Raw genomic sequence first — 16,943 nt, 5'->3', positions numbered from 1 at the left:
ACAATGTTGTATGATTGCGAGGCGTGGACTATGGATAGAGTTGTGCGCAGGAGGATGGATGTGCTGGAAATGAAATTTTTGAGGACAATTTGTGGTGTAAGGTGGTTTGATCGAGTAAGTAACGTAAGGGTAAGAGAGATGTGTGGAAATAAAAAGAGCGTGGTTGAGAGAGCAGAAGAGGGTGTTTTGAAATGGTTTGGGCACATGGAGAGAATGAGTTAGGAAAGATTGACCAAGAGGATATATGTGTCGGAGGTGGAGGGAACTAGGAGAAGTGGGAGACCAAATTGGAGGTGGAAAGATGGAGTGAAAAAGATTTTGTGTAATCGGGGCCTGAACATGCAGGAGGGTGAAAGGAGGGCAAGGAATAGAGTGAATTGGATCCGTGTGGTATACCGGGTTGACGTGCTGTCAGTGGATTGAATCAGGGCATGTGAAGCGTCTGGGGTAAACCATGGAAAGCTGTGTAGGTATGTATATTTGCGTGTGTGGACGTATGTATATACATGTGTATAGGGGTGGGTTGGGCCATTTCTTTCGTCTGTTTCCTTGCGTTGTCTCGCAAACGCGGGAGACAGCGACAAAGGGAAAAGAAAAAAGAAAAAAAATGTGTATATATATATATATATATATATATATATATATATATATATATATATATATATATATATATATATATATATATATATATATATATATATATATATATATATATATATATATATATATATATATATATATATATATATATATATATATATATATATATATATATATATATATATATATATATATATATATATATATATATATATATATATATATATATATATATATATATATATATATATATATATATATATATATATATATATATATATATATATATATATATATATATATATATTGGAAAGAATTACAATTTTGCGCGTGATCAAGATATTCCTATGATTCCATGGGGAAAATGAAACACGATAAGTTCCCAAGTGCACTTTCGTGTAATAATGACATCATCAAGGGAGACACAAGAGAGAAATATAAGTCAGTTGATCCACATGAAAGAGACGAAGCTAGGACGCCATTTGCTAAACATGCGATTGTCCAAAACATACAACGAGCGTTCATAAACTTATTATTTTACAAATCTTATCAACAATAAAGTTATCTAATCTGTATAGACCATCACTAATATTAAGATTCTTTGTGTATGTAGTAATAGAAGATTCAATGATATTTCTCTTCGTAATGGAGCTAGAGTTAATAACTGAGATGACATTACTCCAGTCAATACAATGATCATATCTTTTAACGTGATTAAACAAGGCATTTGATTCTTGTCCCGTTCTTATACTATATTTATATTGCTTAAGTCTAACAGAAAGATCCTTACCAGTCTGACGAACATAAAACTTATCATAATTTCTACAAGGCACTTTAAAGATGCATCCAAGAGAATTTTCTGGTGAATTCCTGATTAGAATATTCTTTATAGTATTATTGTTGCTAAAGGCAACATTTACATTAAAGGATTTAAGCAAAATGGGAAGTAAAGTGAAATTATTATTAAAAGGGAGACCTAAAAGATTTTTGGTATCAGTGGGTGGTTTGGGCTCAACTCTATAAAATGATATCTTTGCTAACTTAAGGGATTTATCAATGGAAGATCTAGGATACTTTAAATTAAATCCAATAGAAAATATCTTCTCAAACATATCATCAATAAACTCTGGACTGCAAATGCGTAATGCCCTAAGGAACATAGATTGAAATGATGACAATCTAACTCTGTCATGTTGAGGTGAGTAATAATGGATATATGGGCATACATTGGTAGGTTTTCTGTATATGCTAAACTTAAACTTGTTTCCTTGCCTATGAATCATGCAATCTAAAAATGGTAACATACCGTTATTTTCATTTTCTACAGTGAATTTGTTGGAAGGTACTAAATTGTTAAGTAAGAGGAGAAATATTTGTAAATTTTCATTTGTTGGCCAAACACAAAGAACATCATCTACATACCCAAACCAAATTGCATTAGAAGGTAAGATATCCTTTAGTAATTTTGTTTCAAAAAATTCCATATAAAGATTACTTCGTACAGATGAAAGCGGGTTATCCATGGCCATGCCAAATTTTCGAGCATGATAATCTCCATTGAACTAGAATACACAGTCTTTTATACACAATTTTATCAGTTCAATGAAAACAGACTTTGAAAAGCCTGGGAGGCTAATTAAGAAGAAGGGAAGAAGGGGGGAACTCCTTCGATGCATAGATTATATTAGGGGAAGAGAAAAGAGGACACTTGTTGAATTGGCCAGCAGAATCACAAGGGATTTGGTTCAGTGAAGATGTGGACTTCTAGCTGAATTTGTTTACACGTGATACAAGTGGTCATGAGGGAATAATAAGCGAGGAGGATTGCATCAACTTACAAGGGGCCTAAACAGACTCCAAATTTGGCCGGATATATCGTTCATGAAGTTCTACGTGGGCAAATGTAAAATAATGATGATAGGGCAAAGTGAAAGATACTCTTAATATGATTATCATTTAGCAGGAAATAAGCATCAAGTTTCTGTGTATGAAATGAACTTGTGAGTCGATGTCATCACTGACCTGTCACCAAAGTCCAATATTATGATAATGATTAAGGAAACAAACTGGTTGCTGACAAATATCAGCATAACCTTCAAGTATGTGGATGAGGAAGTATTTAGCAAGCTATTCATATCCTTCCCAAGGCCAGAACCAGAGTATGATTTTCAGGTTTCTTCACCGCCCCTAAAGAAGCAGAGGAGCTAATAGACAAGGTCCAGAGTAGGGTAATAAAGTAGTCATCAGAATTAAGAGAGCTAAGTTGCAGAGGAAGGATAGAGGTCCAAATTTACTCACCTAGGAAGAGAGAAGAGTGAGGGGTGACATAATGACAACATTTTTGTTTTTAAAACAGATCGAGTACGTGGTCGGGATGCAATTCTTGGGGAGAAGCGGCTACAGAGCAATAAAGAACATAACATTAAGAAACTTGTTAACTGATGTGAAGAAATACTTTTATAGTATAAGAGTGGAAAATGAATGGAAGAGAATGACTGTGGACATGGTTAATGCAGAGAAGGTATATGAATTTCAGTAGTTATATGGTAATAGATAATGTTCAAGAAATGGGGCACTAGGAATGCAAAACTCCCTCCCCGTAGAGCATAAATATGTAATAGTGTATAGGTAATTACACACACAATCAATGACATACATATGTTTATCATTTTAGTGTTTTGTTTTAATACATCATTTGCAGGAACAATATCATCTACTACATGGAATGCTAATTGGCTGTTAAGGCTCGTTATATGGAAATTACAGATCGTTTGAAGACCTCGACAGTGAAGGTGAATCCAGCTAGGGCAAGCCCTAGAAGGAGGAGGATGAGGGGACCCTGCATGTGTGTGAGGGTGAGGGCCGTCATGCTGATGCCAGACTGCGTTCCGCCTCCCGTCCCCTGCTGCTGCTGCTGCTGAGCCAGATACTCCTGCTGCCTCCTACTGTTTTTTAGACGAGTCTTAAGCATTTCTTCGTTGTTCCATTTTCCGTACAAACCTGCCTAACGATATGAATATATCCTCCGTACATGATGGTTGGCATATAGACGTTGAATCTGAATATATATATATATATATATATATATATATATATATATATATATATATATATATATATATATATATATATATATATATATATATATATATATATATATATATATATATATATATTTATTTATATATATATTTATTTATTTATTTTGCTTTGTCGCTGTTTCCCGCGTTAGCGAGGTAGCGCAAGGAAACAGACGAAAGAATGGCCCAACCCGCCCACATACACATGTATATACATACACGTCGACACACGCAAATATACATATCTATACATCTCAATGTACACATATATATATATATATATATATATATATATATATATATATATATATACACGCACACAGACATATACATATATACACATGTACACATTTCATACTGTCTGCCTTTATTTGTTCCCATCGCCACCTCGCCACACATGGAATAACAACCCCCTCCCCCCTCATGTGTGCGAGGTAGCGCTAGGAAAAGACACCAAAGAACCCATTCGTTCATACTCAGTCTCTAGCTGTCATGTAATAATGCACGGAAACCACAGCTCCCTTTCCACAACCAGGCCCCACACAACTTTCCATGGTTTACCCCAGACGCTTTACATGCCCTGGTTCAATCCATTGACAGCACGTCGACCTCGGTATACCACATCGTTCCAATTCACTCTATTCCTTGCACGCCTTTCACCCTCCTGCATGTTCAGGCCCCGATCACTCAAAATCTTTTTCACTCCATCTTTCCACCTCCAATTTGGTCTCCCACTTCTCCTCGTTCCCTCCACCTCTGACACATATATCCTCTTGGTCAATCTTTCCTCACTCATTCTCTCCATGTGACCAAACCATTTCAAAACACCCTCTTCTGCTCTCTCAACCACACTCTTTTTATTTCCACACATCTCTCTTACCCTTACATTACTTACTCGATCAAACCACCTCACACCACATAGTGTCCTCAAACATCTCATTTCCAGCACATCCACCCTCCTGCGCACAACTCTATCCATAGCCCACGCCTCGCAACCATAAAACATTATTGGAACCACTATTCCTTCAAACATAGCCATTTTTGCTTTCCGAGATAATGTTCTCGACTTCCACACATTCTTCAAGACTCCCAGGATTTTCGCCCCCTCCACCACCCTATGATTCACTTCCGCTTCCATGGTTCCATCCGCTGCCAGATCCACTCCCAGATATCTAAGACACTTTACTTCCTCCAGTTTTTCTCCATTCAAACTTACCACCCAATTGACTTGACCCTCAACCCTACTGTACCTAATAACCTTGCTCTTATTCACATTTACTCTTAACTTTCTTCTTTCACACACTTTACCAAACTCAGTCACCAGCTTCTGCAGTTTCTTACATGAATCAGCCACCAGTGCTGTATCATCAGCGAACAACAACTGACTCACTTCCCAAGCTCAATCATCCAGAACAGACTGCATACTTGCCCCTCTTTCCAAAACTCTTGCATTCACCTCCCGAACAACCTCATCCATAAACAAATTAAACAACATGGAGACATCACACACCCCTACCGCAAACCTACATTCACTGAGAACCAATCACTTTCCTCTCTTCCTACACGTACACTTGCCTTACATCCTCGATAAAAACTTTTCACTGCTTCTCCCCTATCCCTGGGGATAGGGGCAAAAGAATACTTTCCAAGCATTCCTCACGTGTCGTAGAAGGCGACTAAAGGGGACGGGAGCGGGGGGCCAGAAAACCTCCCCTCCTTATATTTTAACTTTCTAAAAGGGGAAACAGAAGAAGGAGTCACGCGAGGAGTGCTCATCCTCCTCGAAGGCTCAGATTGGGGTGTCTAAATGTGTGTGGATGTAACCAAGATGAGAAAAAAAGAGAGATAGGTAGTATGTTTGAGGAAAGGAACCTGGATGTTTTGGCTCTGAGTGAAACGAAGCTCAAGGGTAAAGGGGAAGAGTGGTTTGGGAATGTCTTGGGAGTAAAGTCAGGGGTTAGTGAGAGAACAAGAGCAAGGGAAGGAGTGGCACTACTCCTGAATCAGGAGTTGTGGGAATATGTGATAGAGTGTAAGAAAGTAAATTCTAGATTGATATGGGTAAAACTGAAAGTTGATGGAGAGAGATGGGTGATTATTGGTGCATATGCACCTGGGCATGAGAAGAAAGATAATGAGAAGCAAGTGTTTTGGGAGCAGCTGAATGAGTGTGTTAGTGGTTATGATGCACAAGACCTGGTTATAGTCATGGGTGATTTGAATACAAAAGTGAGTAATGTGGCAGTTGAGGGAATAATTGGTATACATGGAGTGTTCAGTGTTGTAAATGGAAATGGTGAAGAGTTTGTAGATTTATGTGCTGAAAAAGGACTGATGATTGGGAATACCTGGTTTAAAAAGCGAGATATACATAAGTATACGTATGTAATTAGGAGAGATGGCCAGAGAGCGTTATTGGATTACGTATTAATTGACACACGCACGAAAGAGAGACCTTTGGATGTTAATGTGCTGAGAGGTGCAACTGGAAGGATGTCTGATCATTATCTTGTGGAGGCTAAGGTGAAGATTTTGTGGGGGTTTTCAGAAAAGAAGAGAGAATGTTTGGGTGAAGAGAGTGGTGAGAGTAAGTGAGCTTGGGAAGGAGACTTGTGTGAGGAAGTACCAGGAGAGACTGAGTACAGAATGGAAAAAGGTGAGAACAAAGGAGGTAAGGGGAGTGGGGGAGGAATGGGATGTATTTAGGGAAGCAGTGATGGCTTGCGCAAAAGATGCTTGTGGCATGAGAAGCGTGGGAGGTGGGTTGATTAGAAAAGGTGGTGAGTGGTGGGATGAAGAAGTAAGATTATTAGTGAAAGAGAAGAGAGAGGCATTTGAACGATTTTTGCAGGGAGAAAATGCAAATGAGTGGGATAGGTATAAAAGAAAGAGGCAGGAGATCAAGAGAAAGGTGCAAGAGTTGAAAAAGAGGGCAAATGAGTGTTGGGGTGAGAGAGTAACATTAAATTTCAGGGAGAATAAAAAGATGTTTTGGAGGGAGGTAAAAAAAGTGCGTAAGACAAGGGAGCAAACGGGAACTTCAGTGAAGGGGGCTAATGGGGAGGTGATAACAAGCAGTGCTGATGTGAGAAGGAGATGGAGTGAGTATTTTGAAGGTTTTTTGAATGTGTTTCATGACAGAGTGGCAGATATAGGGTGTTTTGGTCGAGGTGGTGTGCAAAGTGAGAGGGTTAGGGAAAATGATTTGGTAAATAAAGAAGAGGTAGTAAAAGTTTTACGGAAGACGAAAGCCGGCAAGGCAGCGGGTTTGGATGGTATTGCAGTGGAATCTATTAAAAAAGGGGGTGACTGTATTATTGACTGGTTGGTGAGATTATTCAATGTATGTATTATTCATGGTGAGGTGCCTGAGGATTGGCGGAATGCTTGCATAGTGCCATTGTACAAAGGCAAATGGGATAAGAGTGAGTGCTTAACTTACAGAGGTATAAGTTTGTTGAGTATTCCTGGTAAATCATATGGGAGGGTATTGATTGAGAGGGTGAAGGCATGTACAGAGCATCAGATTGGGGAAGAGGAGTGTGGTTTCAGAAGTGGTAGAGGATGTGTGGATCAGGTTTTTGCTTTGAAGAATGTATGTGAGAAATACTTGGACAAACAAATGGATTTGTATGTAGCATTTATGGATCTGGAGAAGGCATATGATAGATTTGATAGAGATGCTCTGTGGAAGGTTTTAAGAATATATGGTGTGGGAGGCAAGTTGTTAGATATATATATATATATATATATATATATATATATATATATATATATATATATATATATATATATATATATATATATATATATATATATGTATATATATATATTCCTATGAGTCCACGGGGAAAATGAAACACGAAAGGTTCCCAAGTGCACTTTCATGAAATAATCACATCATCAGGGGAGACACAACAAAGAAATATAACAGTCAGTTGATATACATCGAAGAGACGAAGCTTGGACGACATTTGGTAAACATGTGATTGTCCAAAACATACAACGAGCGTTCCTAAACTTATCATTTTACAAATCTTATCAACAATAAAGTTATCTAGTCTGTATAGACCATCACTAATATTAAGATTATAATTGTTTGTGTATTTAATAATAGAAGATTCAATTATATTTCTCTTGGTAATAGAGTTAGAGTTAATACCTGAGATGGCGTTAAAACCAGTCAATACAATGATCATAGTTTTTAACGTAATTAAACAAGGCATTAGGTTCTTCTCCCGTTTTTATACTATATTTATGTTGCTTAAGTATAACAGAAAGATCCTTACAGGTCTGACCAACATAAAATGTATCATAGTTTCCACAAGGGATTTTATAGATGTAACCAAGAAAATTTTCTGGTGAATTCCTGATTAAGATATTCTTTATAGTATTATTGTTGCTAAAGGCAACACTTGCATTAAAGGATTTAAGCAGCATGGTAAGCAAAGTGAAATTATTATTAAAAGGGAAAACTAAAAGATTCTTGGTGTCAATGGGTGGTTTGGGCTCAACTCAATAAAATGATTCCTTTGCTAACTTAAGGGATTTATCAATGAAAGATATAGGGTACTTTAACTTAGATCCAATAGAATATATCTTCTGAAACTCATCATCAATAAATTCTGGACTGCAAATACGTAATATCCTAAGGAACATAGATTGAAATGATGATAATCTAACTCTGTCATGTTGAGATGAGTAATAATGGATATATGAGCATACATTGGTGGGTTTTCTGTATATGCTAAACTTACACTTGTTTCCTTGTCTATGGATCATGCAATCTAGAAATAGTAACATACCATTATTTTCATTTTCCACAGTAAATTTCATGGAAGGTACTAAATTGTTAAGTAAGGGGAGAAATATTTGTAAATTTTCATTTGGTGGCCAAAAACATTGAATTAAAGAAACTTGAAATGGAGGAGGCTTTTCCCATTTCAAGAGAGAAGAAACATGCCTTTCAAATGGCAATACCGACACACGGAAAGAACCGAATGTTGGACTATTGCTATGATGAATTAAGGAAAGAACGCAATAGGCTACAAGTGTCACTAAATCGTAAGTTGGACCATCTTATTGAAAACAGCGACTGGACCAAGAACACAAACCCATCTTTTGTGGTAAACCTGTCTAATAAACAACTAGATAAAGATTCCTTGTGTGCATTAGGCTATTGTTTAAGTTTTGTGTGCTCTAACAGGGAAGCCAGCTGTGTTGATGTCACAAAGTCTTTTTGTAATTTAGAAAAATACAGTAATTTAAGTAAGATGATATTGATATCTGGAAGGGTTTAGTGTATGCCAGTTTGTCAAAACCAGTGGAAGCTAATTGCCCCAAAATATTCATAAGAGCTATCAATTCCTTAAAAAAAATGACAAGGATATGCATATTATTAAGCAGATAAGGATAACACTGTTGTGATTTTAGACAAGAGTACTATTTATCTAAAATGAATGATCTTCTAAATGATAACACAACATATTCTAAACTTAGTAAAAATCCCTTAGAAGCAGTTAATTCTCACTTCAATAAAGAAATGAAGTTGTTGTTGAAAGGTAACATTTCTCTTATCAAAAGTCTGTCATCTTTGTCCCCTTCATTGCCATATATGTATGGACTTATCAAAACACATAAACAGAATTTTCCAGCAAGACCTATAGTGAGTTTAGTAGGCTCCATCACATATAAATTGTCAAAATGGTTAGTTTCTTTATTAAGCCCTTTAGTGGGTAAGGTATCAAATTCTAATATCATGAACAATGTAGATTTAGTCAACAAGCTAGACAATATCAATGTTGATTTTGATTTCAAACTAGTTAGCTTTGATGTTTCCTCAATTTTCATTAAAGTTCCATTGATGACCTTTTAGAATATTTACTTGATGTGTTGGATGATATTCATTTACCTGTTTCAAAGTCTAATTTGATTGAACTGATAAAATTGTGTCTAAAAGACTGTATTTCAATTTCATGGAGATTATTATGTTCAAAAATTTGGTATGGTAATGGGTAGCCCTCTTTCACCTGTGCTAAGTAATCCTTATATGGAATCTTTTTAAACAAAATTACTAAAGGATATCTTACCTTCTAATGCAATTTGGTTTAGGTATGTAGATGATGTTCTTTGTGTTTGGTCAACAAATGAAAATTTACAAATATTTCTCCCCTTACTTAACAATTTAGTACCTTCCAACAAATTCACGGTAGAAAATGAAAATAATGGTATGTTACCATTTCTAGATTGCATGATCCATAGACAAGGAAACAAGTTTAAGTTTAGCATATACAGAAAACCCACCAATGCATGCTCATATATCCATTATTACTCATCTCAACATGACAGAGTATAAGTATCATCATTTCACTCTATGTTCCTTAGGGCATTACGTATTTGCAGTCCAGAATTTATTGATGATGAGTTTGAGAAGATATATTCTATTGGATCTATGTTAAAGTACCCTAGAACTTTCATTGATAAATCCCTTAAGTTAGCAAAGAAATCATTTTATCGAGTTGAGCCGAAACCTCCCATTGACACCAAGAATCTTTTAGTTTTCCCTTTTAATAATAATTTCACTTTGCTTCCCATGCTGCTTAAATCCTTTAATGTAAATGTTGCCTTTAGCAACAATAATACTATAAAGAATATCTTAATCAGGAGTTCACCAGAAAATTTTCTTGGTTGCATCTATAAAGTCCCTTGTGGAAACTGTGATATATTTTATGTTGGTCAGACCGGTAAGGATCTTTCTGTTAGACTTAAGCAACATAGATATAGTATAAGAACGGGACAAGAATCAAATGCCTTTTATCATGTTAAAAACTATGATCATTGTTTTGACTGGAGTAACGCCATCTCAGTTATTAACTCTGATTCTATTACTAAGAGAAATATCATTGAATCTTCAGTTATTAATACACAAAGTATTATAATATTAATATTAGTGATGGTCTATACAAATTAGATAACTTTATTGTTGATAAGATTTGTAAAATAATAAGTTTATGAACGCTCGTTGTATGTTTTGGACAATCACATGTTTACCAAATGGCGTCCTAGCTTCGTCTCTTCGATGTATATCAACTGACTGTTATATTTCTCTGTTGTGTCTCCCCTGATGATGTGATTATTACACGAAAGTGCACTTGGGAACTTTTCGTGTTTCATTTTCCCCGTGGGCTCATAGGAATATCTTGATCACGCGAAAAATTGTGATCCTTTCCAACATATATATATATATATATATATATATATATATATATATATATATATATATATATATATATATATATATATATATGGAGTTGTGGGAGTATGTGATAGAGTGTAAGAAAGTAAATTCTCGATTAATATGGGTAAAACTGAAAGTTGATGGAGAGAGGTGGGTGATTATTGGTGCATATGCACCTGGGCATGAGAAGAAAGATCAAGAGAGGCAAGTGTTTTGGGAGCAGCTGAATGAGTGTGTTAGTGGTTTTGATGCACGAGACCGGGTCATAGTGATGGGTGATTTGAATGCAAAGGTGAGTAATGTGGCAGTTGAGGGAATAATTGGTATACATGGGGTGTTCAGTGTTGTAAATGGAAATGGTGAAGAGCTTGTAGATTTATGTGCTGAAAAAGGACTGATGATTGGGAATACCTGGTTTAAAAAGCGAGATATACATAAGTATACTTATGTAAGTAGGAGAGATGGCCAGAGAGCGTTATTGGATTACGTGTTAATTGACAGGCGTGCGAAAGAGAGACTTTTGGATGTTAATGTGCTGAGAGGTGCAACTGGAGGGATGTCTGATCATTATCTTGTGGAGGGTAAGGTGAAGATTTGTATGGGTTTTCAGAAAAGAAGAGTGAATGTTGGGGTGAAGAGGGTGGTGAGAGTAAGTGAGCTTGAGAAGGAGACCTGTGTGAGGAAGTACCAGGAGAGACTGAGTACAGAATGGAAAAAGGTGAGAACAATGGAAGTAAGGGGAGTGGGGGAGGAATGGGATGTATTTAGGGAATCAGTGATGGATTGCGCAAAAGATGCTTGTGGCATGAGAAGAGTGGGAGGTGGGTTGATTAGAAAGGGTAGTGAGTGGTGGGATGAAGAAGTAAGAGTATTAGTGAAAGAGAAGAGAGAGGCATTTGGACGATTTTTGCAGGGAAAAAATGCAATTGAGTGGGAGATGTATAAAAGAAAGAGACAGGAGGTCAAGAGAAAGGTGCAAGAGGTGAAAAACAGGGCAAATGAGAGTTGGGGTGAGAGAGTATCATTAAATTTTAGGGAGAATAAAAAGATGTTCTGGAAGGAGGTAAATAAAGTGCGTAAGACAAGGGAGCAAATGGGAACTTCAGTGAAGGGCGCAAATGGGGAGGTGATAACAAGTAGTGGTGATGTGAGAAGGAGATGGAGTGAGTATTTTGAAGGTTTGTTGAAAGTGTTTGATGATAGAGTGGCAGATATAGGGTGTTTTGGTCGATGTGGTGTGCAAAGTGAGAGGGTTAGGGAAAATGATTTGGTAAACAGAGAAGAGGTAGTGAAAGCTTTGCGGAAGATGAAAGCCGGCAAGGCAGCAGGTTTGGATGGTATTGCAGTGGAATTTATTAAAAAAGGGGGTGACTGTATTATTGACTGGTTGGTAAGGTTATTTAATGTATGTATGACTCATGGTGAGGTGCCTGAGTATTGGCGGAATGCGTGCATAGTGCCATTGTACAAAGGCAAAGGGGATAAGAGTGAATGCTCAAATTACAGAGGTATAAGTTTGTTGAGTATTCCTGGTAAATTATATGGGAGGGTATTGATTGAGAGGGTGAAGGCATATACAGAGCATCAGATTGGGGAAGAGCAGTGTGGTTTCAGAAGTGGTAGAGGATGTGTGGATCAGGTGTTTGCTTTGAAGAATGTATGTGAGAAATACTTAGAAAAGCAAATGGATTTGTATGTAGCATTTATGGATCTGGAGAAGGCATATGATAGAGTTGATAGAGATGCTCTGTGGAAGGTATTAAGAATATATGGTGTGGGAGGCAAGTTGTTAGATATATATATATTTATATATAATTATATATATATATATATATATATATATATATATATATTTTATATATTAATATATATATATATTTTGTATATATATATATTTTTTGAGTCCACGGGGGGAAATGAACACGAAAGGTTCCCAAGTGCCTTTTTATGAAATAATACTTTATCAGGGGCACAAAAGAATTTAACCGTCAGTTGATATACCCTGAAAGAGACGAAGCTTGGGGCGACATTTGGTAAAACGTGATTGTCCAAACATACAAAGGCGTTCCTAAATTATTTTTCAAATCTTATCACAAAAGTTATTTTTCTGTAAGACATCACTAATATTTAAAATTTTTTAATTGTTTGGTATTTAAATAGAAGATTCAATTTTTTTTCTCTTGGTAAAAGGTTGAGTTATTTCCTGAGATGGGCCCTTTTTAAAACCAGTCAATTTCAAGATCATAGTTTTTAACGTAATTTTAAACAAGGCTTTTGGTTCTTTTCCCGTTTTTTTACTATATTATGTTGCTTAAATATAAAAAGAAGATCCTTAAGGTCTGACCAACTTTAAAAAGTATCATTGGGTTTCACAAGGGATTTTTAGATGTACCAAGAATTTTCTGGGGGAATCCGATTAAAATATTCTTATAGTTTATTGTCTTGCAAAAGCAACCCCTTGCATTAAAGGATTTAAAAAGCTGGTAAGCAAAGTGAATTATTATTAAAAGGGAAAACTAAAGATTCTTGTGTCAATGGGTGGTTTGGGGTAACTTTATAATATTCCTTTGCTAACTTAAGGATTTATCAATGAAAGGGTTAGGGGAATTTTTCTTGATCCAATAGAATATATTTCTGAAACTCATCATCCCAAAAAATTTGGACTGCAAATACGTAATATCCCAAGGAAATTTGATTGAAAAGATGATAATCTAATTGTCATGTTGAGTGAGTAATTTTTTTGGGAAAATGAGCATAAATTTGGGGGGTTTTCTGTATATGCTAAAATTACATTGTTTCCCTTTTTATGGATCATGCAAACCCGAATAGTAACATACCTTTTTTTTCATTTTCCACGAAATTTCATGGAAAGGGCTAAATTGTTAAATAAGGGAGAATTTTTTGTAATTTTCATTTGGTGGCCAAAAACATTTGAATTAAAGAAAAAATTTAAATGGAGAGGCTTTTCCCTTTTTTAGGAGAAGAAACATGCCTTTCAAATGGCAATACGACCACGGAAGAAAACCCAAAGTTGGACTATTGCTTGATGAATTTAAAAAAAGAACGCAAAAGGCTACAAGTGTCACTAAATGTAAGTTGGGCCATCTTATTGAAAAAAAGCGACTGGACCAAAAACACAAACCCTTTTTTTGGTTAAACTGTAATACAACTAGATTAAGATTCCTTGTGTGCATTTGGCTATTGTTTTAGTTTTGTGTGGGGGGGGGGGGGGTTGGGGGGGTTTTTAACCCCGGGGGGGGGGGGGGGGGGGGGGGGAAAGGGGGGGGGTGGGGGGGTTGGGGGATTTTCAACAAACCCCCTTTTGAAAAATTTTTTTAAAAAAAAATACAGGAATTTTAAAGAAAGATGATATTGATATCGGGAAAGGGTTTGTGTATGCAGTTTTTTAAAAAACAGTGGAAGCTAATTCCCCCAAATATTCATAAGAGCTATCAATTCCTTTAAAAAAAATGACAAGGATATGCATTTATAAGCAGATAAGGATACACGGGTGTGATTTGACAGATACTATTTATTTTAAAAATGAAAGGGATCTTCTAAATGATAACAAAACCCTATTCTAAATTAGTAAAATCCTTAAAAAAGCATTTAAAATTTCATTTTCAAAAAAGAAATAAAAGTGTTGTTGAAAGGTAACTTTTCTTATCAAGTCTGTCATCTTTGTCCCCTTCATTGCCTATATGTTTTGGGACTTATCAAAAACACTTTAAAAAAAAAATTTTCCCAGAAAGACCTTAGTGATTTAGTAGGCTCCATCCTTATAATTGTCAAGGTTAGTTTCTTTATTAAGCCTTTGTGGGTAGGTTTCAAATTCTAAATCATGAACAATGTGGGATTTAGTCAAAAGCAAAACAATATCAATTTGTTTTGATTTCAACTTTTTAGCTTTGATTTTTTCCTAAATTTTCTTAAAAAGTTCCTTGATGCCCTTTTTAAAGAAATTTACTTGATGTGTTGGATGTATTCATTTCTGTTTCAAAATTTCTAATTTGATTGATAAAAAAAATTGTGTCTAAAAGCTGTATTTCAATTTCATGGAGATTATATGTAAAAAATTTGGTATGGTTTGGGTAGCCCTCTTTCACCGTGCTAAGAATCTTTTTGGAATCTTTTTAAAAAAAATTACTAAGGTATCTACTTCAAATGAAATTTTGTTTAGGTATGTGGGATGATGTTCTTTGTGTTTTGGTCAAACAAATGAATAATTTACAAATATTTCTCCCCTTACTTAACCCAAATTTTGTACCTTCCAACAATTCACGGTAGAAAATGAAATAAAAGGTATGTTACCATTTCTAGATTGCATTATCCATAGAAAGGGAAACAAGTTTAAGTTTAGCATATACAGAAAACACCCGTCATAGCTTGGGGGATTTATCCATTATTACTCATCTTTAACATGACCCGATATGGGATCATTCTTTTCACTCTTTGTTCCCAGGGATTAAGTTTTTGCAGTCCAGAATTTATTGAGGGTTTGGGGGTTTTAAGAAAATATTCTATTGGACTATGTTAAAGTACCCTAGAAATTTTCATTGTAAATCCCTTTTAAATTTGCAAAGAAATCATTTTATCGAGTTGAGCCGAAACCCCCCATTGACACAAGAAACTTTTAGTTTTCCCTTTTAATAATAATTTTTTACTTTGCTTCCCCTGCTGCTTAAAACCTTTAATGTAAATGTTTTCCTTTAGCAACAATATATATTAAAGAATATCTTAATCAGGAGTTCACCCGAAATTTTCCCTTTGGGTTTCATCTATTTAAAATCCCCTTTTGGAAATGTGATATATTTTATTTTTGGTCAGCCGGTAAGGATCTTTCTGTTTGACTTAAAGCAACAATAGATATAGTATAAGAACGGGGCAAGAATCAAATTTCCCCTTTTTTCATTGTTTAAAATTGATCATTGTTTTGACCCGGGAGTAACCCCCCCATCTCATTTATTAACTCTGATTCTATTACTAAGAGAAATATCATTGAATCTTCAGTTATTAAACACAAAGGGGATTATAATATTAATATTAGTGATGGTCTATACAATTAGATAACTTTATTGTTGTAGATTTGTAAAATAATAAGTTTATGAACGCTCGTTGTATGTTTTGGACAATCACATGTTTACCAAAAGGCGTCCTAGTTTTCGTCTCTTCGATGTTATTCAACTGACTTTTATATTTCTTGTTGTGTCTCCCCGGGTGATGTGATTATTACAGGGAAAGTGCACTTGGGAACTTTTCGTGTTTCCTTTTTCCCCGTGGGCTCATAGGAATATCTTGATCACGGAAAAAATTTTTTGTCCTTACAAACTTAGATATATATATTATAATATTATATATATTATATATATTTTATATATATATTATATTTATATATATATGGGTTTGGGTGGGAGTATGTGATAGAGTGTAGAAAGTAAATTCATCGATTAATATGGGTTAAAACTGATAGTTGATGGAGAGAGGTGGTGTGATTATTGGTGCATATGCACCTGGGCATGAGAAGAAAGATCAGAGAGGCAAGTGTTTTGGGAGCAGCTGAATGAGTGTGTTAAGTGGTTTTTTGATGCACGAGACCGGGTCATAGTGATGGGTGATTTGAATGCAAAGGTGAGTAATGTGGCAGTTGAGGGAATAATTGGTATACAGGGGGGTGTTCAGTGTTGTAAATGGAAATGGTGAAGGCTTGTAGATTTATGTGCTGAAAAAGGATGATGATTGGGAATAACTGGTTTAAAAAGCGAGATATACATAAGTATACTTATGTAAGTAGGAGAGATGGCCAGAGAGCGTTATTGGATTACGTGTATTGACAGGCTGTGCGAAAGAGAGACTTTTGGATGTTAATGTGCTGAGAGGTGCAACTGGAGGGATGTCTGATCATTATCTTGTGGAGGCTAAGGTGAAGATTTGTATGGGTTTTCAGAAAAGAAGAGTGAATGTTGGGGTGAAGAGGGTGGTGAGAGTAAGTGAGCTTGGGAAGGAGACCTGTGTGAGGAAGTACCAGG

General features: G+C 35.7%; 1 protein-coding gene across 1 annotated transcript in view; it reads right to left on the bottom strand.

Annotated features, from left to right (window-relative positions):
- Positions 1-3,254: 3,254 nt before the first annotated feature.
- LOC139754190 (ionotropic receptor 93a-like) overlaps positions 3,255-16,943 on the bottom strand; it is a 298,583-nt gene continuing 284,894 nt past the window's right edge. The window contains exon 11 of the mRNA XM_071671401.1: positions 3,255-3,604. Coding sequence (XP_071527502.1) covers positions 3,350-3,604 — 255 coding nt within the window. The 3' untranslated portion in view covers positions 3,255-3,349. The remainder of the gene's footprint in view (positions 3,605-16,943) is intronic.

The sequence above is a fragment of the Panulirus ornatus genome, chromosome 16 (assembly GCF_036320965.1).
Source record: "Panulirus ornatus isolate Po-2019 chromosome 16, ASM3632096v1, whole genome shotgun sequence".
NCBI classification, from domain to species: domain Eukaryota; kingdom Metazoa; phylum Arthropoda; class Malacostraca; order Decapoda; family Palinuridae; genus Panulirus; species Panulirus ornatus.
The sequence above is the reverse complement of the archived record's forward strand: the minus strand, read 5'-3'. Positions and strand labels throughout refer to the sequence as shown.